A 27,821-nucleotide genomic window follows, 5' to 3' on the forward strand; every position below is an offset into this window, starting at 1 on the left:
ATGCCTGAACTGGATTATTGTGCTCACCAGCTATGCATTCATATGCTTCCAGTAGGGATGTGCATGAACTAGTTCATGCACTCCTGGGAGGCGGCTGGGACCTTAAGGGAGCAGGGAGGGTGCCCTTACCTGCCCCGCTGCTTTCCCCCCGCCGGCGCTCTCCCCAAAAGCATTGGCACGGACGGGGCTAGAGCGTACCTCCCTGCAGTCCCGGTCAGCATCATACCAGAAGTGGCCAGCACACACACACACACACCCCAACCACTTCTGGTATGATGCTGACCGGGACTGCAGGGAGGTACACTCTAGCCCCGCACCAATGCTTTTGGGAAGAGCACCGGCAGGGGGGAAGCGGTGGGGCAGGTAAGGGCATCCTCCCTGCCCCTTAAAGGACAACTCCCCGCCTCTGAACCTGCTCGAACGCCAGCATTCCAAACCGGTTCGGCACTCCAGAAAAGGAGCGCCGAACAGGTTCGTGCACATCCCTAGTTTCCAGTATAAAACCTACGTTCAGACTTCTGCTAGCACAGGCCTAGACAAATCAGCATATTGCCCACTGGGGAGGTTTTCGCAATGTGCTAAGTAAAAGAATATCTGTGAATTTTCAAAAATCCACTCTCACACAATAAGATTGGCACGCTCTCTTAGAAGCATGGTAATCCAACAAGATACTTTTAATTCTTTGTAAACAGAAGCAACAGTGGGATTCTAACACTTTTAAAGTGTAATTGCTCAAAGCAGCATTTAAATTTAAATGCAGCGATAATAGTGTCGATCATTGAACTGCAATTAAAAAGAGTGGGAATGAGCTGCAGGCCCTTCCCAACCCTATATTTCCTCCTCAGGTCAACCCTCTCACTGTCACTGCAGTTAAGGTTAACCTTCCTGTTTAAACAGGATTCTTAGCCAGCATTTGAAGCTGTTATAACCTCTTTACATTGGTACTAACCTAATTGTGGACACCTCACATTTAAAACATACTTCACGAACAAACAAGTGCCTTTGCCTGAAAACTCCTTTCCAAGAACCAGCTTGGTTGCAGAACAATAATATAGCTTCATGAAGTGTAGAAATTGCAAATATTGACAAGCCTAGTATCAACTCTATTTTGTCTGCCCTTCAGTAAAAGAAGATTAAGTCGTAAAGCTGCCGTGTGGTCACGATCATGTTGCTAAAAGATTTGATAAACTGCTCAAGAGCTCAGAATTCTCTCTACAGTATTTTCTTTCTAACCTCCTCCTACTTCTGTCTGTCAAGATAACTGGCAGATAGGAGCATTGTGTAGAAGTACAGAGGAGAAACAGGAAAATTCTTCCTTACAAAATAACATGAAGGATACGCACCTGAAAAATATTCTGGCCTACAAAAGTTCATCCCACAACAAACTAGCATTTTTAGCTGTGTGGGCAGAGGAGGGCGGAGGTATGCACACTCCTCTATAATAACCTTTGCAAATTCAGATGGGATCAGAGCTGTCAGTGATTGACCAGGAGAGGGATCTTGGGGTTGTGGTGGACAACTCGTTGAAAGTGTCTACTCAATGAGCAGCAGATGTGTAAAAGGCCAATTCCGTGCTAGGGATCATTAGGAAGGGGACTGAAAATAAAACTGCAAATATTATAATGCCCCTTATACAAAACTATGGTGTGGCCACACTTGTGGTGTGGCCACACTTGTATTGCGTACAATTCTGGTCACCATAACTAAAGGAGGACATTGTAGAACTGGGAAAGGTGCAGAAGAGGGAAAGCAAGATGATCAGGGGCCTAGAGCACCTTCCTTATGAAGCAAGGCTACAACACCTGGGGCTTCTTAGACTGGAAAAAAGGCAACTGCGGGGAAACATGATAGAGGTCTATAAAATCATGCATGGTGTGGAGAAAGTGGACAGAGAGAAATTCTTCTCCCTTTCACAGAACACTAGAACCAGAGATCCATTGTTCCCTGTAACTGAGATTCCCAGATGTCACTGACTACAACTTCCAGCATTCACAGCTACAATGGCCTTTGACTGAGGATTATGGGAGTTGCAGTCTACAACATCTGGGAATTCCTGTTACAAGAACACTGCAGAGGTCATCCCATGAAATTGATTGCCAAGAAATTTAAGACCAACAAAAGGAAGTACTATTTTACACAACACACAATCAACTTGTGGAATTCTCTGCCACAAGATGTGGTGACAGACAACAACCTGGATGGCTTTAAGAGGAGTTTGGATAACTTCGTGGAGGAGAGGTCTATCAATGGCTACTACTTTGAGGGCTATAGGCCACCTCCAGCCTCAGAAGCAGGATGCCTCTGAATACCTATTGCCGGGGAGTAACAGCAGAAGAGAGGGCATGCCCTTAGCTCCTGCCTGTGGGCTTCCAAATGGCATCTGGTGGGCCATTGTGTGAAACAGAATGCTGGACTAGATAGGATCCAGCAGGGCTATTCTTATGTGATGTTCTAAATTCAAATTCACAGCACATGGGGAGGCAGTCCTAGGCGATCCCAATTGCCAGTTTTCCACTTTGTTTCAAGATGGCAGCCACATGCAACACCTGAAATAATGTGAACCAAATTGGCTACAGTTGTAGGGACACATAGGGATCCACTCCAGTTCAAGATGGCGGACACGTAAACTTTTGAGGCACAAGTGCACTAACTTGTGGATTGTCTAACTGTGCTGAGCCAGATTTGGTACAGTTGTAGTGAGTGACACACAGGGACACCTCAATGGTGTAGTTTGTAATGATGTCATCCACCCCAATCCAAGATGGCAGATGCATGAACATTTGAGATGCAGGAGATCTAACTTGTGGACCTCGATTTGAACTAAATATAGTCCAGTTATAGAGGCAGTGAAAGGAAAGTAGGCTGATTATTGCTTACTAGAACAACTTGCTTTTAAAGTCTTTTTGATGCAGAAAGTGAAGGCCCAACATACATGTCACTTTTGTGCTGTGGCTACTGTCCAAAATCTCCTTACCCATTATCAGCTCCCATGCCATATGAATAACATAAAAAGTGCCAGTCACATGCATGGCACAGGTAACTTCCACATCAGTGCTGCACCTCTACTGAAGAGAAAAGTACACACTTGATTCAGGTTACGCATCTCATTGATGGTTTTGCATTCTAGCCATGCAAAGTGTATGTCAAAAGGGATAGACCACAAGAGCTGATGTAACATAGTAGCTAAGAAACTGAGCTATGAATCAAAAACTCCCCAGTTCGAATCACACCTCTGCCACAAACTCTCTAGGGAGCCTTAGGAAAGCCACACCCTCTCAGACCTCTATCTGTGATATGGTGATAACAATACTTACCACACAGGAATGTGGAAAGGAAAACAAGCACTTTGAATCCTCGAAAGCACTATACAAAAGCTAATCATTATGAATAGTAAGAAATTAAACCAGTTTTGCAGCAACCATCGTTCAAAGGCTACATGCAGATTGGACGGTACTCTTATAGGATTTATCCAAAAACATATTTAAATTCACAATTTGCAGAGGGTAGGGAAGGAAGGAGGGCTTCTATTGGGGGGGGGGGTAGACTTTTTAGTATTTTCTGCCATGTCATAACTTGTAACAGTAAGCACCAATCTAAAAGCAGCTTTGATGTACAGAAGCCCCTTTTTAATTTATAGCTGCAGATGCAGTTCATGTTCCCTGTAATCAAGGAACAGGTCTCTGTGCCATGAAAGGTGCTTGTCACAGTTTGAGCCAGTAGCGGATGGATGATTCTGACATCCATGCATTCAGATGGTACTTTTGTCGGGCATTTTCAGCAAGGGAGAGTCCCATTTTTAGTTACATTCCTGGATTGTGGCCACTAGCTAATGTCAAGCTGTCAAAATGGTTAAAACTAACTGTACCACTTAGATTCTTCATGATCTGATTATATTTGGCATCTCAGGGCTTTCGTTATCTAATTCAGCCCTGTAAGCTCTTCCTATCCATATCAGCAGAAACTCAGTTCTGCTTAAGGACTGCTGAGCTTAATAAAATAAACATTCACCTCCTGCCCATGAGTTTAACTAGGCAACGTTTCTAAAGCTAACCTTTCTAACTGGCCAAATTCTTGGCAATATATTTTAAGTTTACATTCAAGGAAGTTCCCCACTACCACCACCACCAACTGAACTGTCTTAACGAACTATCAACTCCAGAAAAAGCACAGACTTTCTGCAGATGATGATAAAACTTGGAGTTAAAGAAGGAAAGCTAGATTTGACGTTGATAGTACTGTTACTAAGTAGAAAGACCATCACAGACATAACCAGGAATAACTAGGTTGCTTCAAACAACATTCAAATACCCAGAGCACTTGCACTCTGTTTTCTTCATCGTTGCATTGCTATAATTGCTCTTTACCAGGTAATAAATACATGGTTTCTGTGGACACCACCACAATGGAAATTAGAGGTGCAAGATGCCAATCTGCTGCTACCATCAACTTCCAGTGTGTAAAGCCTGAAGGTAACAATGTCCCTAGATCTGGTCTCCAAAATCTGGTCTCCAAAATCTGGCATACAGTTTTGTTAGAAACTAAACCACACACAGCAAAACAATATTTGGAGATCTAAAGCTAAACAAAATGCATGGCATTTGCTTACCTCGGATGCTCCAGTGAGGTTGGGCACTGCAACAGGAACATTAAGCAGCTCTTGCAAACAGTGTGCAGTTGATCTCTTTAAATCCTGATCCAGTCCATCATGTAGAAGCATTGCATTCCTTCCAAGTTGACCATACTCTCCTCTACCCCATGTAAAGATCTTTCCCAAATCTAAATATAAAACATAGTTATACAGTGTTAGTTCTTCTATCCGTATAAAAGTGTACAATTACAGCCAGAGGTTCTAGAAACCTCTGTCAATGGTGATCGCATCAGCAATATGGGAAGAATCCTTAAAATCTCTCAGCTTTGTTATCTTTCTTTTTCTTCCCCTTCTGATGTCTGTGTTAAAGGGACGGAGGAGTTCACTCAGTTTGGTTGTCAGCCTTTCTACTTAGTCCCCAATTTAAATTTCTCTACATTTAGATACTTCCCCTTCCATCCTTCTTTTCTCTCTCTCTCTCTGCTGCAATCCATCTCCAGATGTGGTAGTGGCTTCCTGAATGAGCATCTGAGATCACAAGTGGACTGGATGAGGGTGAACAACATAATCCAAGTATGACAGAAATGATCTGAGGAAGACTTAGAGACTGGCTAGCTGAGAAAATACCGGTCCTGGATGAAGTCACATTATCAAGGAACGTGAGGGCAGGTTCATAGTCTGGGGAGTACTCTCTAACCCAGCAATGTTCCTGGATGACCACACAGCAGCCATGGCTTGGAGTGCCTTTGACCAATTTTGATTGGTTCACCAGTTATGCCTGCTTCTGGAAACGAGAAACCTGGCTATTAACTTGGTGACTTGTAATCTAATGTAGGATTACTACGATGTGCTCTTTGGTGGGCTGACCTTGAAGACAGGACAAAAGGAAATACATCTTCACACAATTCACAATTAATCTACTGAATTCACTGGACTGGGTGATGGTGACTAGTTTAGATGGCTTTAACACATGTTAGACAAATGCATGGAATACAGGCCTAGCAACAACTATTCGTCATGAGGGCTTATATGGAACCTCCAAGTTCACGGGCTTTTGAATACCAGCTGCTGGCAAGAATGGCTAGGAGAGGGCTTCAAGCCCTGCTGGTGGAATTCTTGGAGGCATCTGGTTGGCCACTGATGCAAACAAAATGCTGAAGAATTCAGAGCTTTGGTCTGATCCAGCAGACCAAAGGCTCACTTTGTGTTTGAAAGTTTGAAAACCTCAGTGTGTTCAGAATGAGGCTGCCAATTGTTGACAAGTGTAAGTGGAAATATAGCACCCAGTTTGAAGCAACTTCATTGTATTTCATTGTGTTTCTGGAAACAGTTCAAGGTGCTGGTTTTGACCTTTAAAGCCCTAAACCAGCTTTGCCACTCCAACTGTTGCTGAACTACAATCCCCATCATCCCCAGCCACAATTTAGTAGTAGTTCAACAGCTGGCATGCCAAAGATTGCCTAACCCTGTTAGCCTGGATCCTAAATATCTCAGGGAGCACCTTTTCCCATGTGATTCCTCCTCACACCAACCCTGAGATTTAAGTCAGTGAATCCCTGCTCCAAGCACCATATTTCTGGGCGCTAGATTATCATCAACAAGGAGCAAGGCTATCTCACTGTTAGCCCCAGTGCTGTGGAATGCCCTCCCACCAGAGGTATACCTCACTGGAAACAGATAAAGTCTTTATTCTACTAAGCCTTAAACTGTTGCTGCTTTTTATTTATTCATGTATGAGTTTTCATTTCTAATGATGTTTTAATACATGTAAAGCATTCTGTGCAATTCTGCATAAAGCACTCTGAGAATACTTGTGTGGAAAAATTGTATATACAGTAAATTAAAAAATTGGGTCACCCCTGTCCAATAAAAAATAAAGTTCCAAATTCTATAAACAAAAACCACAACCCAAAGACTTGTGGAGCCATGTATAAACAAATATTTTCCAGTACACCTCAGAAACACTCAGTACTACTGTACACTGAACATGTCTAGCTGTTACTGAGCCTTCCAGTGCTCAGATCATGGAGGAAAAAAGAAAGAGGGCCTTAATGAACTCCATCAGCCCCACCACCTTGATCCCCCCCAACAACCCTCTAAAGCTATAGCTATGGGGTCTGACCCAAAAGATAGAGGGGCCAGACCACCATCTAACTCTCTAGAATTCAAACACAGTTTTTCTCCCCTTCCTAAGGGTTCCCCCGAGAAAGATCAGGAACAGTCCTTCCTCTGTCTTTCCCCTGATTTCTCCACCACAAGAAGAGGTGAGTGTTCAGATCAGGAGATCCTGTTGTTATTTGAACAGGGAACTTGCACATCTGAAAAACATTTGGTAACATTTTTACCTATTCCATCAGGAAGTCATGAGCCTAACTTACCAGCTGCAACTCTGCCTTGCTTAAAATTCAAGCTATGAGATACCTCTCACTTTCAACTTTTCTTAGCAATATCTAAATGCAGAGTGAGGTCTAATGTAGGTATGTAATTAAAAACAAATCTAATTCATTGCCATCTTTGCAAACAAAACTGTTGCTATCAAGGCTCAAGAAAAAACTTGACTTATCTTCAGCAGTTCATGTGAAGGAGGAAACAAATGATCATGCTGCTCTGTGACATCTCTAGAAAGAAAGGATGCCAAAAACATTAACAGCTACAGCTAGCTGTTTCTGCAAATGCATCACAGGCTGATCAAAGGTTTACTGTTCACAGTCTGCTTCTGGAGATATATTCAGCACACAGCTACTAGAGCAGGATGACTCATGCACTTTCCCAGACATCCTATATTTATTTATTTATACCTTTAGGCCTTTGCCTTGCTCTCATTCCTGTGGGGTTCCTCCCACCAGACACACACACAAACACACACACAGATTAGTCAATAGTCCTGTTCAGCTGTTCAAAAACGTGTTCAGTGAACACGCATGTGGGGCAGGTTCCACCTCCCAATCTACATGCATTCATTGAATGCCTGAATAGAGTCCTTGCACATATAGCTGAAAGAATGGGGGCTCAGTTCAAGTTTTCAATTAACACATCTAGGCTGGGGATGGAGTCTGCCATTATGATGCCACTCCCCACTCCTGTGTTCCATCAAATGAACTTTTGGATGACTGAAAACAAGGTTAAAAGATCATTTTGGACTACAGCTCCCATCATTCCCTGCTACAATGTCCACTGTGTCTGGGGATGATAGAAGTTGTGGTCCAGCAACATGTGGGGACTCAAGGTTGGGAACCCCTGGCTTAAATCATCCCCTACTGAAACTATAATTTTGTGCATGTAACTGAGCAGAATGAATATTCTTCCCCTGTATATCCTTGCCTCCATCTTCCTCTCTTTCCACTATTGACATAGGGAGGGAAAATTTTAGATGGTAAGCTCCTGGGGCAGAGTTCTTTGTTGCTCTATAAAGTACCTTGCACATTAATTGTGCTTTCTGCTGTTGCTGCTGCTGCTGCTGTTTATTAAACACACCTTTATTGTAGTATTTTATAACTATTTCTAAAGAATAATAGTGAATAGTGTGGTGGCTAAAAAACTGAGCTATGAACCAGAAGTCCCCAATTCAAATTTTACCTTTGTCAACAACGCAGCAGCTACCTTGAGGATCAATTAACGGATAGGCAGGCTGTAAATATTTCAAATCAATAACAAAACCTTTCCTTCGGGCTGTTTAAGATCAGTACTTCCCCACAGCTGAAGTTTTCCACAGTAATAATTTGTTAACAAATCTCACGGTACCTCATGTATGCACAAAGGTTTAATGTGATGTAATGGGATGTCACATTTACAATTTAAATTTCTAGGTTTTATCCTGGGGGAGCCAAATGAAAATCAAGATGAATAATGCACTACACATTCTTATTCAAGTTAACAAAGTTTGACAAGACCTATTGGGTCTGCAGCAACTGTCATAAACGCAGAGCAGCAATGTACTCTCTCAGTTTTTTGGACAATACATTTTCAGGGTCCAGAAAGCCAAGTGATCTTTCCTCAGAACTCGTTGCTTTCAGTATTGCTGCAGCAACCTCTCAGCCACAATGTGAGATAAACTTTGGGATGAGATGCAAACGTTATGTTCTGTCATCCTGGCCACTTGTTTCCCAATGCAACTGTTTACCAACTAAGCACAAAAAAATCCACCCCAAAACCCAAACAAGGAATAAGACAAGGAGATATCTTGTCCATGTGTTGTGCACTGTTGAGAGTCCTAGACTTGAATCAGGGAGGTCAAGATTCAAATTACTGCTCTGAAGTGAACATTCACAGGGTTGCTTTAAGCAAGTCATTCTTGTTTGGCTCACCATCCATAACATGCAATACAAGTGACCTGCTTTAGAGGGCTGTTGTGAAGATTACTACAGCTGGTAAAAGCACATCAAAAAGTTCTACAGAAATGATTAAATATTAACTTGAAAAATAAGGAGCCAAATCTTGATATATTTCAGTCTCTGGAGCAGTGTTCTAATTTTTTTCATCTGTGTGAGGGATGCATTTTGTTCTGGGCAGCAATATCAAGGCAGTGTGTGCGCACGTGCATTCAGAGTGGGACCTTCCTGATTCAACCTGAGCGGGATCTAAAATTAACTGCGCAAACATCAAAAACCATGTGAGTGTGCACATGCGCACGCCTTAGAGGGAACACTGCTCTGGAGTATGTCTTTTCTGTCAGAAGCCCTCTGCTGAGCTTCAGCTAGCTCAACAATCTGAGCAGTGGCTTGTACATTACAGTGTGCTGCACTTCACTGAACATTCAGCTTACTTGCAGTAAGGGTATCAAACCCACCTCAGCTCAACAGGTTCTGGATCGAACCAAACCAGGCCCAAGAGGAGAGCTGTCTTGTGGTAACAAGCATGACTTAGCTAAGCAGGGTCTGCCCTGGTTGCATATCAATGGGAGACTAGAAGTGTGAGCTCTGTAAGATATTCCCCTCAGGGGACGGAGCCACTCTGGGAAGAGCAGAAGGTTTCAAGTTCCCTCCCTGGCACCTCCAAGATAGAGCTGAGAGAGATTCCTGCCTGCAACCTTGGAAAAGCCACTGCCAGTCTGTGAAGACAATACTGAGGTAGATAGACCAATCGTCTGATTCAGTATATGGCAGTTTCCTATGTTCCTATGAACTGAGCCAGCTCGGAGCTCTACTGGTAAAGGGGAATATGGTGAGAAGGGGGAGGCTGGCAGGGATGGGGGTGATTTGGTGCCCCGCTGCCCTCACTGGCACTTCTAAGTATTTACTTACTCCCCTCCCACCTGCTCTACGCTTAGGCAAGCCCCCCTGCCCCTTTACTGGTAAAGAGGAATCCTCACTGGATACCTCTTTACCAGTAAAACTCTGAGCCGGTCAAACTGGCTCGGTTCGAATTTGGGCCAGGTCCGGTTCATCCGGGCACAAAACTGAACCAGGCCAGGTTGGCTTGTGTTTTGTGCACATCCCTAACCAGCAGTAACCTTGTCCAAATTTACAATAAATGATTGCTTAATCAAGGGAAGTATTTTGCTTCAGTTATAATGAAAATAGCCAAGAGAAAACCGAACTCCTTATGAAAGGAAGAAAGCATGCAAATACTATATTTCAGACAGTAACATCTACAGAAATATCTATGCGAAAATAATGGGTACCATCCAAAGCAGCACTCAAGGAAGGACTTCTGCAGCTTGTCAGACTCCCAGGAGATAGATGAGGTGGGCTTCTAGCCCTTCTTGAACCCCAGAATGACTGAAGCAACCCCAAAAAGGTCAGCCCCAGGAACAGCCAGGGGAGGTGGTTAGCTTGTCACCCGAATCCTCCTCCTGCCTTGCTGCATTCAGCCAGTTCCCTCTCCTGGAGAACTCCTGGCTCCCATACTCAGAAGCAGCCCCTCATCATCAGCAGCCTTGTCTTTAAATACCCCAGTGCAGAGCTGACAGGGCTTAAAGCCTACTTACAGCCCCGCCTCCATCCTGACCTTGCTTCCTGTTTCCTGCCACACCCAACCTAGCTGTCTCCCTAGAGTTGTTTCCTGCAGCTCTCCCTGCTGCCTTGCTCTCTCAACCCCACTGGGATCCAACCAGACTGGGCCCTTCTCATCCCCACTTCCCCTAAATGGAACGAAAGCCTCAGAGGAGGGATGCCACGCCCTTCTCCAACCTCCACAGGGCTAACCAAGTGACCAGGTAACATGGCATCCTGACACAGCTGCTCTGCAAAATTGTGCCATCACCACCAACTGCCCAAATGCATGTTGCACAAGGAATTCCCCATCTGTCCTTATACTGACTTGGGCAATGGGTTGCATGAAAAGTTTAAAGCAGAGATGAATTCCTTCATGCAATGACTGTGCTACATTCTTACACTAGCCTAACGGCATTTGAGTCAGTCTGGATGCTACCCATTATTCAAAAACTCTTATGTTGCATTACTTGCTAAAAATACACACTAAATATCAGTTAAGACATCTATTCAAAGCTTCTATTTTAAAGCCAAATATCATTTTCTAGTCTGACAAAATACAGAAGATGCTGGAATTCTTTTCAAACTAAAAGTGCTGTCATATGTCACAGCCTTCTTACTGTCACTGACTAAAAATGTAGATAGATAAAGTTTATTACAGTCATAGACCCGTTAATAACTAAAAATGTATATTTTATGGGTACTTCTCAGACAGGTAAAGCTATTTAGGGTGTGTGGCAAAAGCTGGAAATAAAGAACTATTTACACATACACCTTTTCTGTCCTATATTTAAAATAGAAATGCCATGCCATTTTCAAAGGTGCCCCTAAAATAATAAATCACCACAAAGCTGTTCCATAAAACTGACCTGGATTAAACTGCATCTGTTGTTAGCACACCACGGTAAAAAGCTCTCTGCATGGACAACTCCAAAATACTTAACGAAAGCTTTTAAAATAAATGGAGGGTACCTGTACAAATCAGACTCCATCCACTCAGCATGACCTAATCTGCTGAAACAACTTTAAGAGTGTGACCTAAGTCATGTAGAAACAGCAGCAACATGGGAAATTAAGGGCTCCCTCAAATTAGATGGATTTCCTAAATGACATTTCTAGGCAAGATAGAGTGTGAAAACTATGCACTAATCTCCCCACAGGACTCAAACTCCTCTAGTGAGTTTGTCACAGACATATCCCTAGCCATATTATTTAGAACAACTCACCTCATGAGAGTCATCATGCAATGAGTTCCCCCAGTCTCACCACCATTCACATGGTTTGGGACTGGGGAAATTCACATTGCCATCGCTCCAAGCGGAGCTATCAACTTAAAATACACAAATTCTGGTACCTGGATATGGCCTAGGGTCGAGCTTGGTGCACCCAGAGTTGTAGCCTACAGAAAATACTCTTCATCCAGAGTACAGCTATTGCCTGTAATTACAAGTCCCCCACCACCAAGCAATACCATCCACACATATTATCAAAGTAATTAAGCATACTGAAAACAGTACAGAAGCTGTTAAGCGTATAGAATTAAACATGTAAGTAGCACAAATGGTCTAACTTTCTCATGATGCATGCACACACAGGACAGGACTGGCCGAGACCTATACTGTAGAGACCCAGATCCACACTGTTAGTTCCTTCCTTCCTTCGACACACAAAGACAGGGGACATTGGCCTTGACAGAAGTGGTTAGTGCTGGCTGCAGACTGCTATTGGGCAGCAATCCCCATCATGACCTCTTCTCTGGACAGGTGCCACAAGCAAGGAGGTGGGTACTGGGCTTGTCTGAGTGGATTAGGAGGAATCTTTAAAGATACCCTGTGCCAATTCTGCCACTTCAGTCACTCATCGTGACCCAGAAACTGAGCCGCCTCCTCCTTGCCACTGTTTGCCAATGGTCCCAAGCCAGCCAGCCAGCAAGCAAGCTCCTCCTTGCTGTCTCCAGCAGTACACAGCAACTATTTTAAATTTTGCACACCAGTGGCCTGCACTCACACAAAACAGCTGGGCCCTAGTCTACATGCACGGTATGTTTTCAAATACTCAAAAAATAGACAGATAAGGAATACAGAGATGATAAATACAATAAAATTACTGGGTGTGGAGAACTAGTAGATGGAGGGGAAATGGCTTTCGCCCTTGCTTCTTGGCTGGCGTATCTGAAAGGAAAAAATGTCTCGACCATTTTGTCCGCCAAATCAGTTGACAACCCAAGCTCCAACTCATACTGCAAGCTGTGCTTAATGATACATGCAGACTGGAGAACTCACAATGGGGATGCCATTGTGACACATTAGACCAGCTCTGTCTAAAACTGTCTAAAAGCTTCTGTAAAAACACAAATGCAGAGCATTTGATCATTTGAAGCAGCCCTAACATCTTGAGAATTATTTATTTAAGTGGATTGGCTCCTAAATGAATGTATTTAGCACCAGGGTTTAACCTATCCATGGCAAAGAACATTTCCAAATATAGGATACTATCTATTAGATTAGCAATATTAGTTTCTAGTGGATTCCAAAAGTCAAACACCTGAATAATGGTACATATGCATTCACAACTATTAGAATATCATTAGCTAAAGAACACTTCTAAATAGGACATCTTTATACCTTCAACTAAGGCCCCTTTTCTACAATATATATCTCTATAGCATGATTCACTAGAAATTCATGTGGAAATAGTACATGAATCTCCAAGTTGCTCCAACGTTTTTGACAGGGCAAGGCAAACTAGAAAAAGAGTATGTAAAACAAATATAAGGAGCCTTTCATATTCTTAGGAGGCTAATGAAAGCTGAGTGTGTTAAAACCACAAGAAGAAATGTATGCTGTCTTATACTGCACTTTGGATGAATCATACTTAATGGATGCTCATGTGGCAACACCGACGTTTTGATACTTAATATTTCTCTGTATACTGGTATCAATTAATTATCAATTAAATAAACTTTCTGGCTATGATTTACTAAAGATTTCGGGGGGGGGGGGAGTGGCCATTTCCATTTCATCTCATTTCCAGACTTCTCTAGCTTTGTCCAGTTGGTTTGCACAGAGTATGCTTGCTATTGTGGTACAATCTTCTGACTGCACCACAAAAGCTAAAGGATGGGAAAGAGTCTTGCTGCCCATCTTTTTCTGCCTCAGCTACTCAACACCATCCTGTTCTCTCAAGTCATCCATTTGTCTAAGCAAAGTCAGCAGAAACTAACAAAAAATTATGACTTCTGAATATTACTTTGGAAGTTAACCAATTGCTTTATGCTCTCTTTTTTGTCAGCAAACTTGCTTGCAAAATAGGTTGACCTGAGAGAATATGATTTGCCCAAGACCACCCAAGTAGCTTCAAAGATTAGCTGGAATTTGAATCTAGATGTCACATGTGCAACCTCCAGTACTGATCACTATACCACATTGTCCCTCAGAAGCTTGAGAAATGAACAGAAGAAATCTCCAGTCCACTAAGGTTAATCACAGAGAAGATGGTCCATAGTTCAGAAAAATGAAGGAAGACAAAATGTGGCACATGTTGTTGTTTTTAATTGTCAGCCACCTTTTGAAATCCTTTTTTGAATCCATTTGAAAGGCTATACATTCTTAAAATAAGTAGTCAACAAGAACATGGATGACTTAGACCAGATGGTATTCATTCTATTTATTTATTTATTGAACTTCTATACCGCCTGATATAGAAATCTCCAGGTGGTGTACAAGTCTACAGGACAGTATTAAGAGTATCAATTTGTAGATAGATTAACAGAAAGAAATTAAGCACCAAGTCACTGCAGAAAAAAGCATAAGAGTAGTCCACCCCGTAGTTTATCTTCTTGTGTCCATTGCAGAACAATTGGCAACCAATGAGACGTTTGATAAAGATAGGCAATGTGCCTGTTAGGCTTCCAGAGTCTAAATTTTAGTGATTCTATCTTAACTTAGACTTTTACATTAGCTCTAAATGGCATTTTTAGATATAAAGTTTTAAAACAGATGGTTACCTTAACATCAGTACTCAGTTGGCTGAACATCCACACTCAAGAATAGTAATTTATGGTTTATTGTCAATAAGTATGGTGTCAGCAAACAGCATCTCCCTACAAAGACCCCCACAGAGATCTGGTCTTGGTACATCGGTTGAACAAGGGAGTGGAGAGCATACCATGATTTTCAGAAGGTGGAGAAAGATGAACCACACATAGGAGGCAGGATTAAATTAAAATGATGTTGAAAATCTTAGAATGCTAAGCTTGAAAACAACAATGAAGTCTTGTTGCTGCATAAAACGTATGACGTTCAGCAAGGGCAAGGAAAAGAAAAGAAAACCTCCCAAAGGTATCTGTACTGCTCCCTTGCCCTCTCACAGCAAGTTCCATAAAAGAAAAGAAAAAGCTCTACTTCCTCAGGAGATCGCTGTGCTGTAGTCTGGCAGCAAATTAAGGTACTTCGTCATATTAATGTGTAAATATCATTACATTTAATGAACTAATAATAATACTTAGCATTTATTTCATCCTTTTTCATTGCTCAAATGACTTCTTATATAGTACCTCGGTAATCTTTACAAACATGTTATTATCCTCATATTGCAGCTGAGGCCAAGAGAGTAATGGCCACCAAATTAATTTATAGTTGAGATAAGATCTGCCTGATTTGCACTCTTAATTATGATGCTACACTAGTTCTCTATATGGATAACGTACGTTGCTGGAATATTTCTAACATGTTAAACACGGAATACCTGATTAAACCTTCGTAAGCTCTTGCATCCCCTCAATATATTTGGTTTGCTCACTGGCAGTCTTTTCAAATATGTTAAGTAGGGATGTGCACGAATTGATTTTTTTCAATTTGATTTGTGCCCAAATCGAATCACCCCTGATTTGTTTTGTGTCCGAATCTGTCCCTCTGAATCACCCCAGATTTGATTGGGATTTGATTTGATTCGGATCTATTCGGACCACTTATAAAAGTCATAGGTGCACCACACTTGGATTGTGGGTAGGTCCCCACTGGTGCCACCTACCACCAGGTTTCAAGGCAATGGAGCACTTGATTGGTTTTTTAATGATTTTTTTTAGTTTTTACTGATTTTGTATATTTCTGCCAAAGGAAATAATGAGGATTCAAAGTCACCCTATCCTAACCCTAACATGGATCCCCAGCTTGCAGGTGGCAGGGAGGGGTAGTTGGCACACGGCAGTTGACAGTTGGCACTGTCCAAAGACAGTCACAATGAAATGCTCCATAACTCCACTTCTCCAAGGGCTAGAGCTTAGCTTTCCTTTTCTTTTTTTTTTATGAAAGCTGGGAATCTGGGGAAATTAATAGGAGGAATCTGAATTTCGATTCAATTCAAGTAGAATCTGGCACAATTCATTTGGACCCGAATCTAGCCAATGGACCACAGGGGCGATTTGTTCTGTCTCGAAATCACTTGAATCAGCTAGATTCAGGTATAAATTGATTTGTACCTGAATTGATTCGTACATCCCTAATTTCAAGTTCTCCAGCATACTATTGCTATTTATTTCCTGCATACATTGCCTAGGCAGCAGGGCTCTGGTTCCTGAATGGGGTACTTAGGTACTCCAAGATAGTTACATACAAAAACAAAACAACAAAGACCAAAATGTGTGATTCCTAAAAAGAAAAACCCTTCCTTGCTTATTATTATTATTTAACACATAGCATAGAGTTTCCTGTCACTGTCATTCTGCTATATATTAAAAAAAAATATTTTTTTGCTAAGGGAAGACTTAAAAGAGGCACTCAAAGAACTGCTGCTAAGGAACTTGAAAGTCAGTTCAAATTTACTAACATATTTGGGGGACACAATTCTATGCAACGCTGACTCCCCCGGGGACTAGATGGGTGCTCTGAGACTTATTACAGCTGCAGATTGATATTTTAAGGTGATAGGAATGGCATTTTTTTGGTTTTGCTTAAAAAACGGTTTGTCAGCTTTTCAGGGGAAGAAGCTTATGCATCTCTGGTATTACTGAGAACTTATTTAGCTAATTTTATGGTAATTTGATATGACAAACAGATTAGCAGATTTATTCAGAAGAACACCAAGATAAACAAACTTCCTTAATTAAGATTGCTTTTGTTATCAGCCATACTTGTTAAAGAAGAAAGGCACTTGCTCTGAATCAAGAATGACTCACCTTTTGTAAAGCTTAAGACAATCTATTTCTTCCTTACCACCCTTCTGCTATATTTAGGAATGCCTTCAGTCAAACAGGCTCTATGCTATCCTTATGTAACCTAATTTACATCTGGAGCATTACAAAACCTAATTCCATCATCACGAGAAATATCGAACATAAGCAGCAAATTTCAGCTTGGATTCTGTAGTTCCTCCGATAATGTAACCGACAGGGATACCACTGAAAGAGGCTACATATTCCAACAAAGAGGTAGTTTTCCTGCAATAGCCTAAGGAGTCTTATTGCATCTTTAAGACTAACTTGAACAGTATTCTGTTGCTTTAAAAACAAAGCTGGACTATTATTGCCTTGTATCAGCATTGCTAGAATGGTGATACAATGCCAGCATTGTATCAGTATTGCTAAACGAATCTGTACACCCAATCTTCATATAGAGACTTCATTTGTCCCTATTGCTGGACAAACTGATTGCTACTAATTCACTGACAAAATTGTAAAACTTGATATGGGGAGCACAATCCAAACACAAAACACAAGGGAGAAGGTGGCTTAGTGGTTATCACAGAGGCCAACCAGTCAGGGCTCTGAAGCCAGGTTTCGTTGAAAAAAAGAACTAGTTGATTATAGATTGGTAGAAACAGAATTTGGGCAGGATCTGTTGGAATATATAATGTGATATAGCAATTTGCCACACAACTCAGCCATCCAGGCAATCCTCTTAAAAAGCTAGATGTTGCATATGACTTACTTACTTACATATGTCTACTTTATTACATCCTACCTGTTTGCGCCACCAGGTGTGTCCATCCACTCCATACTCTTCTGACCTTTTCACCCAAGAAATAGTGATTTTCTATCTTATGGGGTTGCAAAAGAAAATCATCATTGCTCACTAGCTGCTTGTGTTTGTTGCTTCCCCAAACATATAACTCTCCTTCATCTTTAAAAAGAAAAAGAGTTTAAGAAAGGAAATAGAAGGCAGCCAAAAGTGTATATTTTATTAATTACATTTTTATCCCACCCTTTCTCAGAGTTCTTCCCTTTCCGAGTTTACTGTGAGGTAATAACCCTGTGAGGTAAGTGAGGCTGAAAGAGGTCATTCGCACAATCAAAAACTGTGTTTTACCTGGGTTTGGGAGCTATGTATGATCCCAGGTTTTGGTTGTGTGAAAGCAAGTTAGGAGGAAAACCAAGGAAGAAGCAATTGTGTGGAAGCAAGGTAGGAGGAAAACCTGGGTAGCTTTTTTGCCCCTCTATTTTGCTTCCACAATTACTTTTACCCAAGTTTTCCTCTTATCTTGCTTCCACACAACCGAAAACTGGGAGCACACACAGCTCCCAAACCCAGGTAGAACACAGTTTTTGACCCTTTCTCAAAACCAGTGATAAAGGCAAGAGGTTTATCAGGGAGGAAACATCAAAAATAGTGATGTGCATGGACCGCGGACGCACAGTCCAACGCCAGGGGGGTCACTTTAAGGGCGGGAGGGTGTACTTACCCCTCCCGCCACTTTTCCCCCTCCAGCACTCCAGTTTTGAGTAATAATTTCAAGGCGGCAGCGGTCCTCCCTGCCGCCCCTGCCCCCTTGTTGTCTGCTCAAACCAGAAGTAACTGCCACGCATGCGCATGCCGCCGACGTGCAGGCGCGTGTCACCAATGCGCTCACGCGCGCTGCGCACACCACTGTTGGTGGCACGCGCATGCGCAGCAGTTACTTCCAGTTTGGGCAGACAACAAGGGGGCAGGGGCGGCAGGGAGGACCGCTGCCGCCCCAAAATTTTTACTCAAAACTAGAGCGCTGGAGGGGGGAAAGCGGCGGGAGGGGTAAGTACAACACCCCCGCCCTTAAAGCGACCCGACCCCCCCCCCGGCATCTGACTGCCGGACCGGGCTACTTGCGAACCGGTTCGTGCACATCAGTACTCAAAAAGCTTACCTCCCCACAGATGAGCAGGTCCTTCCCTCTGGGCGGGCGGATTGCCTGCCCAGATGATTACCAGCTGCTGCCAGTTGCTCCAAGGGTCAAGGTGCTGGAAGCGTCGCACCGCATCAGCCCGACCTCCTGGAGCTCCCATAATGCACAGTGCAAGTGTGCAGTGCATTATGGGGATCCCCCTCCCCTCCCCAGAACTGATTGGGAGCCCTGCAGTCAGCCAGGCATGGCTGGAAGGAACCACGGCTGGCAGACAATCGAAAAAACTGGATTAGGAGAGCGTTTGTGTTGCTCTCCTAACCCTGTTAGGAGAGCTCCGTAGGTGGGTTTGCCGCCACAGTGCTGCCAGGATTGGTCCTGATCCCAGCAGTACACATGCTCGTGCAAAACCGGGTTGGGCTTCCTTAGCCCAGCTTTGCACGTGCGTGTGAATAGCTTCAGTGATTGTGTGAATGACCTCAATGAATTGCTCAAAGTAACTCAGTGAGCTCTAAGGCTGAGAAAGCATTTGAACCTGGGTCTCTCCAATCCTAGTCACAAACTCTAAACCCTACAAAACCACATTACAACTTCTGAAAATTTTGCCTCTCTCATGTCTCTGAATGCAGACATGAACCTTGAGAAAGGAGATACTGCTAACAAATACTGTAACAAAAGTCTAGGTGATTTCTATTACTGAAAGAGATTATTGTCAAATTCCAAATGAGTGGGTATGTAACACCCTAATATTTCTGAATCCCACTCAGGGGTTTCCAGAAGTTCCCTGTCCTTCCCAGAATCCCCAAACTGCGTTTTAAATGTCTCTTAGTGTAATAAGCAGTTTGGAAATTATTGCAAAAAGAATTTAAAGAGAAACCAAAGCCAGTAAGTCTTTAGTGAGCCCTTTCTCACAACCAGTGAGATCTGCAGGGAGGAAACCCAAAAACGCTTACCTCCCTGCACATGAGCAGGCTGTCTTCCTTGGGCGTGCGGATTGCTCTCCCAGATGAGCACCGGCTCCTGCCGGTAGCTCTGGGGGATGGGATGCCAGGATACATCGGGACACGTCACCCCACCCCCTCCCCCGGAGCTCAAATAATGCACCCAGATTTGGAACAAGATTTGGGGGGTTGGCAGTGGAAGTTCCTTTATATTCTAATGTTTGATTTGGCAAGATTAAAAGAATATCCAACTTGTTATGGTTTTGCTTGTTTTGTTTTTGGAAGGAAAGGGCACATGAATTAAATATGAACACTGAAATGCACATGGTTTTCATAGGAAAACTGAGCTAGTCTCAAAGACAAAATGCTTTATTCAGTTCAACAGCTATTAATCACTTGTACTCCTGCTACAACCAACTTTTTAAAATGTGACAATACATAGTAGGAACCTACCTGTGAGTGATGCCGCATGGTACGAGCCGGAAGTGACACTCTTCACTTTGATGCTTTCTAGGCCTAGGAAAATAATCCATCATCATATTTCATTTTGAGAAGACGATATTTCCTTTCACAAAGGCCTTTTGCAGTATAGAATACCACAATACAAGGCTGTATAAGAAAGAGCCATCAAGAGGCACAAATGCAGGATATGTATAAAAAGAAGTATTGGGGGGGTTCTGCTAGGTTGCTATCTTATCAGCTAATTTTAAAGCTCAGAGGTCACCTACGTACAGCTGAGCCATTTTCAAAAATCATTAACAAATGGAGGAACTTTTAATAACTGTGGGTTGGCTAATAAAGCTTCCAAGAGTAGAGTAAATAGCCACAAGGTGAGGAGATGAACATACTGAAGTGCACAGATAGAGAAATGAGCTAATATCCTACCCAGCTTAGGGCCCACAGTGGTGAATTGACTAAGCTTGGCATGAGCCCAAGCTAGGTTGCAGGCCACAAATAATGGCTGACTACTAAGCCAAGCAAAAACCTGTGGATACCTGCATATATACAAGATCCATTCATAAGTTAAATATGTCACTACCTAAAACGCCACATGCACAAATGCAAAATATATTTTAGAAGACATACCTGTTACTTTGCAAGGTTCTTTTGCAGTCAGGAAAGATGGAATAATTTTTCCTTGGCATGCCCGTTTTGCCAGAGATACCATACCAATTCCCCACTGAAATACTGAGCCATTTTCTTTTCAGCATGTACATGTAAAAGAAAATTGAAATATTAATGTTAGGGACCATTCACTTGCTTAATAGACTAGCAGACTATGCTTGTATTTTCATTAAACACCAGCATAAATTTGGAGATGTTAACACAAGAATTATAAGATTCAACTACTGTAAAAGTGGTTGTAAAAGATCTAAAAGATAGTACACCTGCATCTAGTTCAGGGCAACATCCCACATTACATTTTGCAGCCATACATAGATGGGCGGGTTCACATGTTATGGGCAGCAAGGAAGATTCCATCAACTGCCAGTTCCCAGCAAATGAGTGCTCCTCACTTAATACAATCCCAATATTTATTTATTTTAAATACATATTATTCCCTACAATGTAGGGCCTAATTTACATTTTACAGAGGCTTTGTGCACCAAGATGGGCTGCAACTACCACAGGTTCTCCTAATATGTTGCTTTTTGCAATCTAGCCCTGGTATACAATACATTACAAACTGTAAACATGATTGAATTCTTAGAACACGTTTATATTTTTCTTTCTTTGAGACAGAGGACAAAATTGAGAAAGGCCTCTCAGACAATCAAAAGACCCAGATATTTTCTTTTAGTTATATATTCATGCAGACCCAAATCCACTGTATGCTGTTGACACAGTATCCCTTCTATACAGATAATAATGGGGAAGTGGCCTTGCTGCATGATACTAAAATTAGTTGCTCTTTAAAACAAAATAAAAACTAGGGTAGCGCATGCCAGCACTAGAAATGGGGAATACGCAGCCTTCAAATACACAGCCTTCAAAAAGCAAGAAGGTTCACAAAATGGTGGGCTATTACAGCAGGGGGGAGAAAGTAAGCTTGCTTTAAAAACAAAAACTTTCCCTGCTGTTCCATACTTGAGTACTTTGCGTTGCTCTTCTCTTCACTTGTGATCATACAACCACTTGGCAAGAGATGCTAATGATATACAATTACATTCCAAACAGCACTCACAATTGTAATCATCATGCTATCTGGGGCACAAAAGTAGAGGGTGGGAAACTGTATTTTCTAGTGATAAAATATTGTGGTTTAAGTTCTAGTAAAATATGATATCCCCATAACAGGCATACACCTTTGAAGAAAGAAGTCTCAAACGTGCAGAAAAACTGAGCAACTGTACAACTACTAATTTAAAACAAAAACACAGATCTGGAAAGGCCCCACTATTAACTACCAAGCTGTTTCTGTACAGGCAAAAAATACCAAATATAAATTTTTATCAGTTATGTGTCTGAGTAGTCAGATATGCACACTGGCTCAGTCACTCTATCAGTAATCGCATGGCATCAGACCCTTTGACACTAATTTAAGTCATTTTAAATAAAATGTACTTCAACTATTCTATCCATCCCCTGCCATGATAGAGCTGCAGCTATAGTTGACACAACTTTATATATATTATTCTGACATATCTGATTCACCATTTACTACCACTACTACTACTACAACGACAGCTATTTATATACCGCTCTTCAACCAAAGTTCTCCAAGCGGTTTACATAGAAAAAACAAACACTTAAATAAGATAGTCCCCTGACCCCAAAGGTCTCACAATCTAAAAAGAAACATTAGGTAAACACCAGCGACAGCTACTGGAGGGATGCTGTGCTGGGGTTGGATACGGCCAGTTGCTCGCCCCGTGCTAAATATAAGAGAATCACCACTTTAACAGGTGTCTCTTTGCTCAGTTAGCAGATTTAGAGAGTACTGGAACACTTTCCCCCCTGAATGTATGTCAGAGAGCAGGGAGATTGTTATTTACTTTTGGCATTTTAAAAGTATAATATAAGAGGCTGATATAAATAACATTAATAAACAAATTCTCTTTAATGTCCACATACCCACATGTGGAACACTTTACCACTTTTCATCAAGGATAATATGTGAATTTTTAAAAGAATTAGAATGAAGCCTGGCAATAAATAATGAACAGATGAGAATGAATTATTGTTTAATTGTGTTGTGGCTTCTTCTAAATCATGTAGCAATGACTGCTGTGGAAACAGGCCCATACTTTGATCCTGTAAAGTATTTATTACTACTAAATCCTCATTTTAATAAGGAAGTGGGGAGAGGGAGAGGGAGAGGACAGTGGCATAACTCACCAGTGGCAGCAAGTGCATGCCTGAGTCCAGCAGCAACATTCACCACTTTGTCCTTTAAAGACTATTGGCAAGGAAAAAAGATACCATATTTAAATCTAATAATAATTTAACCATTAGATAAATGAGTACTATGAAACAGAATAGTATTTTTAAGTACCTCAATCCATACTATAATTTCCAAAATTGATTAATAAATACATAGCACAAATATAATATTATAGAATACAACACAGAAATCTGCAGCACTGATCTACAGTGATGCAGCTTGGGGAAGAAACCATCTTATTTTTAAATGTGAAGGTTCAATTCAACAATAATAAAAGCCATAGTTTGTCATTATGTGTATAAGCAGCCACAAGCCTTAAGCTTGAATGCTGCCCCCTCACCTTCCCTTCTCTTTCTAGTGCAATTTTTGTTTTGTCCAAATATGGGAAACCGTAGTTTAAACAACCACATTTGGCCACCTCCTTTGTACAAAGTTAGTTAACAAACCAGGCTATCAAACCAGGATGACATCTGAACTAGACCCCAAGACTGACTGACTTTCTAATAGCTAATGTTTCTAATTTTCCAAACACCTTACCTCAATCTTCTGTGGGATAGGACATCCTCCTGAAGCATGAGGAACTCCCAATTGTCCAAAAGAATTTGATCCACAAGATAAAACTTGGCCATTTCCTGTAAATGGAGCAGTGCATTGTAAGAGTGATGTCAGGATACACCAATTAGAAACGTTACTGACTACTCTGAGCAGATATCCGGGACATTGTAATTCATTTCCCTATTATAAACAGTAGGTAAAGCCCAACAAACATTAGTTATTTCTACATCCCATCAAAAGCTGCTGAATGGAACAACTATTAATTCAAATCCTAATTTTTGTCAGGACTTTATCACTTCTAACATTTGTTAAATTATGCCCCATGATAAGGATAATCCTGGCTCTCAGTTCATTTTCTAAACCTACACCAGCCCTCAAATGCACGCACATATCCCAGTTCAGCTATCACATGAAGCCATGGTTAAATCTTGATTCCGCATGATTTCCAAAAGACTCAGAAGCATGAGCTCCCCACTTCCCTGCCCATGCAAGCCTTGGAAGAATTCTACTTCCATTAAAAGCAAGCCAAGATCACTTGCAACATCCAAACTTGCAACATCCATCTGAAATAAGGATAGACTTAGATATGAGACTCACTTCAAACCTTGGGTTTAGCTCTAAAATGTATTTCAGGGAGGTTGGTTAGAATAAACCAAGATCAGGTGTAGAGGTATGCATAGACCGGTTGCCACAGTTCGGTTAGAATTCGAATCAAATTCAGACCAAACTGCAGCTACACAAACTGGTTCAGTCAAACCAACTGGCTGAGCCAGTTGGGTCTACAAACCAGCTCAAATCAGTTCAAAGTGGTTTGTGATCAATTCACTCAACCTGGTCTGGTTTGCAGCAGTCCAGTTCGCGATCGAACTGGTTCTGCACATCCTCAATCAGGTTATTTGGATATCACAGCTGATCTTGGTTTGTTTTCAGCCATAATCAGAAGTTTAATTCTTTTGAGGCTCACACAAGCAAGGGAGTGGGGAGCACATGTTTCCAAGGCTCAAGACCATCATATGAAACCAAGAGTTAACTCTGGTTCCATGTGCATCTAAATCAATCCATTGAGTTTCCCATTTCAATACAGCCAACAATATAGATCCTTGTGGTTTTACATATAGTGTTGTAAAGGTCTTGACATGGATGCTTTCACTGCATAGGATATTTATTTTAGCCCCAGTAAAATGGATTTACCTGCAAGTATGATTGTAAAATCCCAACCACAAGCAACTTGTACAACAGGGCAACCAGACAGAGAACTGCATAACATAAAATGTGTCACATCTTCAGTATGATTAAGTCCCAGCTGTCCATCTTTATTTTGGCCACATAAAAAGACTTCTCCAATGTCTGCAAAATGAACAAAAACTATCAGGCAGACATTCCACATATATGAAATATATTCATATACAATATATGCTTGCACAGATCCAATAATTACTATTTGTCCAAAATATTTAGAAGAATTTTCCAACTAATAATGGAAAAGTCCTCTCTCTGTCACTAGCATTTAAATTAAATTACACTACAGAAACTCCTGAAGCCCAAATAAAGCACATTGAGAAAGCTTCAATCATGCATACACACCATATACCTCAGCTATCTGAGCTCCACTTTCGCACTGCATTGTACATCTAAAGGGGACTATCACAGGGTGAAATCCCAGGACATGTGAGCTATGGAGACTGTATGTGCCACATACATACAAATGATCCCAGAATAACTCTCATGGGAATGTATCTTAACCTCCCAGAGACGTAAGTTTTGGGTGGTATAAAAATACGTTAAATAAATAAATAAATAAATAAATATAAGCGGGTGTATTATGTGTCACTGAATAGCTCACCAGCTCAGGACATATTCATCAGCTCAGGACAGACATATTTTAAAATGATGAAGGAAATGATGAGGAACATAAGAGCAATACAATGAATACCACAATTAAGGTTGAACTGGAAGTCTCAGTTGATGACATAAAACCATTCCCAGGAGATTTATGGAAAATAAAAATGGCAGGTGCCTGGAAAAGCATCAATGCATAGAAGGCCCTCCCTTTCACCCTCCACACCCCACAAAGACTGACATAGTGGCTCCCATTTTCACCACCTGAGAATGGAGTAACAAAAATAGGCTTGGAACAATCAGCTCAGCAGTAGTATGCCTCTCCATTTATATACACCCTGCTTTTCAGCAAGATTGGCTCCCAAAGCAGTTTAAAATTAAAATATACAATTAGGGCTATGCTGTTGTGTGGTAGAGTAGAAATCTCTTCTGGCCTCTAGCAGCTGGTTATATAGTCCATGACCCAGGCTCCCTAACTGAGGGAGGGGGCAGAAGGAGTTGCACACGAAGGGGATAGATAACAATGAAGATGCTAACCCAGCAGTCTCTTCTCTGATCTCTCTGAGCCTTTCCATGAGATCTTATTTGTTATGCACAGCTGCCACATCCTCCTTCAAGACTGTGCTCCTCTTGCCAGGACATCACTATTCCAATTCTGAGCATTCCATATTTTGTATCTGGAAAAATGTAAAACCTTTTCCTATTTATGGAAATACACTATTGGAATTGCTGTGCAAAATACGGTTGCACTGCTATCAAGGGCGCATACTGGATGCAATTAATGACAAGTTAACTGAATCTTTTTTTGCATGCCTACATTATTTTAGGACTTTTAAAAATATCTGTTTTCTGTTCCCTTTGCCTCTTGCCCCACACAACACCAGAGCATGACTCCTCACCTAGTTTTATTTTAAGTGAAAAACAGTAGCAATTATATCCACCATAGCTATGCTCCTCTATTTTATGAACTATTTTGTTTAGACTTTTTTCCCTTAGGCTATGTACACGCGATAGCCATTTCCCCTTGCTCCGCGAAGGAATGCACACCTCATCAAGTTGGTTTAAAAGTGGAGAACAGCAACACAGCTTCTACACCTATTTGTAAACTATATATTGTTCCAGTATTTTCTTTGGGGGATGGGGGGAGGGCCCTTTACCATGAATATTATGCAAAGGCTAAATTGTTGTTGGAGAATGCACTGACATAGACAGTCCCTGTATACGCCATTAGAGCATCAGAGTACTATTACAGCAACTCCTGTCACCCTAATATAAACAACTGGTGAAACAGGTCTTGAAAAGATACGAGTCCTATTCACACATTATGAGCGTCAGCCACACTCTCGCCCACAACTGCAAAAGTGGGGAGGAAGTCCTGTCCCGTGCTGCAACTCACCCCCTCCAACCGGCCCATTCAAGTTTATGGCCCCATTTGTCTGAAGGGGCAAATGTTGTAAGTGTGATGGCCTGGGAAGCACTGTACGCGTGATGGCCAGTGCAGCTCATGGAAGCGCCAGCCATCACACCTACGGTGCCTCCCCCTTCAGACAAATGGGGCTGTATGAATGGGCTGGCTGGAGGGAGGGAGTAACAGCGCAGGGCAGGACTTCCTCTCTGCTTTCGCGGTTGTAAGTGTGAGCGTGGCAGGCACTCATAACATGTGAATAGGTCTACATGGGAAGAACACCAATTATTGCTACAATCCTAAACATACTTCTTAGTAAGCTAATTCCTCTGAACTCAGTGGAATTCACTCCTATTTGTGCAGAGGCTCAGAAAAAGAGGGCCTAATACCAAAATATATACAATTAAAGCCGCAATCCTGAACAGACTTATTAGGAAGTAAGCCATATTAAATTCAGCAGGACATAGACAGAAGCGAGTTGTAAAAGTGGATTTACAATGGGAAAATGCTTATACATTTACATAAGACTAAAACTAGAGAGCTCCTGATTAAATTAAGGCACTTAAAAACAGTTCAAAAAGGCTTTTAATACACATTAAATGGCTAAATGCTGGGAATGGATAATGGGAAAGCGCTCTCTTAGTGTCCTGTGCTGTGACAACCTTCCCCTGCCATTCAGATCTGGTTATATCAGAAACAGAACATTAAACTAAATGGACTGTTTATGAGATAAATTATGATTATTTTTATGTTCCAGCTACATTGCCTACTCAGCCAAGCTACACATTATAGTAAACTTGCAGTTTACCCTTGCATTTTGGGGAGACATAAATAGCATCCATGCGAGGCTTGTCCAGATTCCAGACTGCAGGGGGGGGGGATAGAAGGTTAACATTTCCCCCCTGCACTGTGGCCTTGATTAAAATCTCCTCCCTCCCAAAGCTCTTACATCATGCACCAATGGCAGCTTCTCTCTCAGTGCAAATAGCTTTGAGAGGAGGTGATTTTTGTCAGAACCACAGCACAGCAACAAAGAATTTACAAGGAACCCGCCCCTCACCCAACCTCAAAATCCAGTCCTGATAGC

At 41.8% G+C, this 27,821-nt stretch overlaps 1 protein-coding gene across 24 annotated transcripts in view; it reads right to left on the reverse strand.

The window, feature by feature from the left end:
• The window catches only part of SERGEF (secretion regulating guanine nucleotide exchange factor), a 188,092-nt gene that overhangs the window by 156,465 nt on the left and 3,806 nt on the right, over positions 1-27,821 (reverse strand). For 22 of the 24 annotated variants that reach the window (XM_053291897.1, XM_053291835.1, XM_053291805.1 and 19 more), the window contains 7 exons: positions 24,682-24,837; positions 23,473-23,567; positions 22,890-22,950; positions 20,637-20,750; positions 20,004-20,066; positions 17,478-17,636; positions 4,607-4,776 (listed from right to left, as the gene is read on the reverse strand). In XM_053291897.1, coding sequence (XP_053147872.1) covers positions 4,607-4,776; positions 17,478-17,636; positions 20,004-20,066; positions 20,637-20,750; positions 22,890-22,950; positions 23,473-23,567; positions 24,682-24,837 — 818 coding nt within the window. Of the gene's footprint in view, positions 1-4,606; positions 4,777-17,477; positions 17,637-20,003; positions 20,067-20,636; positions 20,751-22,889; positions 22,951-23,472; positions 23,568-24,681; positions 24,838-25,866; positions 26,007-27,821 lie in introns of all 24 variants that reach the window. The other 2 variants (XM_053292005.1, XM_053291995.1) reach the window with 1 other exon arrangement.

Source organism: Hemicordylus capensis, chromosome 1 (assembly GCF_027244095.1).
Source record: "Hemicordylus capensis ecotype Gifberg chromosome 1, rHemCap1.1.pri, whole genome shotgun sequence".
NCBI classification, from domain to species: domain Eukaryota; kingdom Metazoa; phylum Chordata; class Lepidosauria; order Squamata; family Cordylidae; genus Hemicordylus; species Hemicordylus capensis.